The sequence below is a fragment of the Onychostruthus taczanowskii genome, unplaced genomic scaffold (genome assembly GCF_017590055.1).
Source record: "Onychostruthus taczanowskii isolate IOZ18803 unplaced genomic scaffold, ASM1759005v1 scaffold604, whole genome shotgun sequence".
Taxonomy (NCBI): domain Eukaryota; kingdom Metazoa; phylum Chordata; class Aves; order Passeriformes; family Passeridae; genus Onychostruthus; species Onychostruthus taczanowskii.
Genome location: NW_024503725.1, coordinates 9,098 through 11,603, shown reverse-complemented (window position 1 = coordinate 11,603; position 2,506 = coordinate 9,098). Strand labels below are relative to the sequence as shown.

General features: G+C 65.8%; 1 protein-coding gene and 1 long non-coding RNA gene across 2 annotated transcripts in view; both read right to left on the bottom strand.

Annotated features, from left to right (window-relative positions):
* Positions 1-4: 4 nt before the first annotated feature.
* Positions 5-496, bottom strand: LOC121343860. The gene is made up of 3 exons (XR_005953747.1): positions 383-496; positions 183-283; positions 5-79 (listed from the first exon to the last, which is right to left on the bottom strand). It is a non-coding gene; the product is annotated as an uncharacterized LOC121343860 (long non-coding RNA).
* A 1,301-nt stretch (positions 497-1,797) lies between these two features.
* The window catches only part of LOC121343859 (ryanodine receptor 1-like), a gene marked incomplete at its 5' end in the record, with an annotated part of 7,007 nt that continues 6,298 nt past the window's right edge, over positions 1,798-2,506 (bottom strand). The window contains 2 exons of the mRNA XM_041419372.1: positions 1,798-1,853; positions 2,051-2,186. Of these exons, the coding sequence (XP_041275306.1) occupies positions 1,798-1,853; positions 2,051-2,186 (192 nt within the window). The remainder of the gene's footprint in view (positions 1,854-2,050; positions 2,187-2,506) is intronic.

The following is a 2,506-nucleotide window of genomic DNA, read 5'->3' as shown; positions in this document are numbered from 1 at the left end:
CCCCACCAGGACCTCCTTTGTCCCCACCTGCCCCGTGTGCTCCGTCTCGTCCTTGTTGATCAAATACATCAGGAAAAACCTGGGGTGGGGGGTTGGAATCCGGGGGTGTCAGAGGTCAGCAGGGACCCCCCCAGGCCCCTGCAGGACCCCCCAAAAGCCCCCTGTGGCCCCCCCAGGCTCACATGTAGTTGGCCAGGTTGTGCTCCTCCAGCGTGTGGGTCTCGAAGCCGTGGGGCGTCGTGTCGAAATAATCGCTCCCGATGCCACAGATGAAACATTTCGTCTGGGGAGGGGGCCCGGGGGGGGTCAGAGAGGGGTCTTTGCACCCCCAGTCCCATCTGGGGGGGGGTCCTCACCCTCCTGCCCCCCTCTCCAGACTCACCTCCATGTCCTCCTTCACCTGCTCCTGCTGGTCCCGCAGCTCCCCGAAGGCGTCGATGATCAGACCTGGGGGGCACAAAATGGAGGGGTCAGCAGGGTGGGACCCCCCTGGATCGTCTGACCACCCAGGACCCCCCCAGGGGAGACCCCAGATCCATGAGGTGTCTGACCACCCCCTAGAACCACCCAGGACCCCCCCAGGGGAGCCCCCAGACCCATGAGGTGTCTGACCACCCCCTAGAACCACCCAGGGGAGACCCCAGACCTATGAGGTGTCTGACTGCCCCCAGGCCCTCCTAGGACCACTCAGGACCCTCTAACCCCTCCTTGTGACCCCTGCAGGACCCCAAAACTCCCCCAAATCCCCCCCTGGGACCCACCCAGGACCCCTAAACCCCCTCTTTGACCCCTATAGGACCCCAAAACTCCCCCTGGGACTCACCCAGGACCCCTAACCCTCCCCTTAGACCCCTACAGGACCCCCAAACTGCCCCAAATCCCCCCCTAGGACCCACCCAGGACCCCTAAACCCCCCCTTTGATCCCTGTAAGACCCCAAAACTCCCCGAATTGCCCCCCAAAAAGACCCCCAAAGTGCCCCAGGTGCCCCCCCGGGCCCACCAGGTGAGCAGGGAGCTGTCGGGGGGGGCCCTGTGCTCGCCCTGCGCCCCCATTTCCAGGCTGGCCAGGTCCATCCCCAGCAGCTCGGCGATCCTCTCCCGCCCGTAGATGTCCCCGTACTTCCTCCAGACCCATGAGGTGTCTGACCACCCCCTAGAACCACCCAGGACCCCCCCAGGGGAGCCCCCAGACCCATGAGGTGTCTGACTGCCCCCAGGCCTTCCTAGGACCCACCCAGGACCCCTAACCCCCCCTTGTGACCCCTGCAGGACCCCAAAACTCCCCCTAGGACTCACCCAGGACCCCTAACCCTCCCCTTAGACCCCTACAGGACCCCCAAACTGCCCCAAATCCCCCCCTAGGACCCACCCAGGACCCCTAAACCCCCCATTAGACCCCTGTAAGACCCCAAAACTCCCCGAATTGCCCCCCAAAAAGACCCCCAAAGTGCCCCAGGTGCCCCCCCGGGCCCACCAGGTGAGCAGGGAGCTGTCGGGGGGGGCCCTGTGCTCGCCCTGCGCCCCCATTTCCAGGCTGGCCAGGTCCATCCCCAGCAGCTCGGCGATCCTCTCCCGCCCGTAGATGTCCCCGTACTTCTCCATCACCTGGAGACCCCAAAATTCACAGGGGGGACCCCAAAATTCACGGGGGGGGTGTCCCAACATCGAGGGAAAAACCCTCAAAGTGTTGGGGGACGCCTCCGAAATGTGGGTAGGGGGTGGCAGCCCCAGGACCCCTCCTCACCTTCCTCTTGATGAACTTGTCCCAGTAATTGCTGGGGAAGGATCTGGGGGGGTCAGGGCAGAAAAAGGGGGGGGTCAGTGGGGGTGAAGCCCCCTTCCCACAGCCCAGCTGGGGCAGGGGGACCCCAGGGGACACCAGTTGGTGCCACCGGACCCCCAGGGACCCCCCGAAACCTCTGTGAGACCCCCTGAAACCCCCAGACCTCCCTTCCAGTCCCTCCGGACCCCCTGGAACCCCCCCAGTGGCTCCCAGTTGCCCCCAGTGCCCTCCCAGTACCCCCAGTGCCCCCCAGTTCCCTCCAGTGCCTTCCAAGGCGTTGAGCACCAGGCGGTCCCACTGTCCCTTGACGTCGTCGTCGGGCGGCTGCTCGGTGATGTAGAGCCCCGAGAACTCGAGGCGCCGCGCCACCTCCTTCTCGCGCTTGAAGATCACCAGGGGGATCTGGGGACACCGGGGGGGTCACAGGGGACATTGGGGACACCGGGGGGTCACCAGAGCCCTCAGTGGGGACAGGGGGGCTCCAGACCCCTCAGTGGGGGGACAGGGGGGCTCCAGACCCCTCGGTGTGGACAGGGGGGGCTCCAGACCCCTCGGTGGGGACAAAAGGGTCTGGGGACTCCCCCACAATTGGGTACCGGGCTCTGGGGACCCCCAAATTGTCCCCAAACCCCCCCTCTGTTCATCCCCAGCTCCGATGGAGTCCCGGGCTCTGCCGTGTCCCCACCTCCCCTCAGCAGCTCTGTGGGGACCCAGGACCCCCT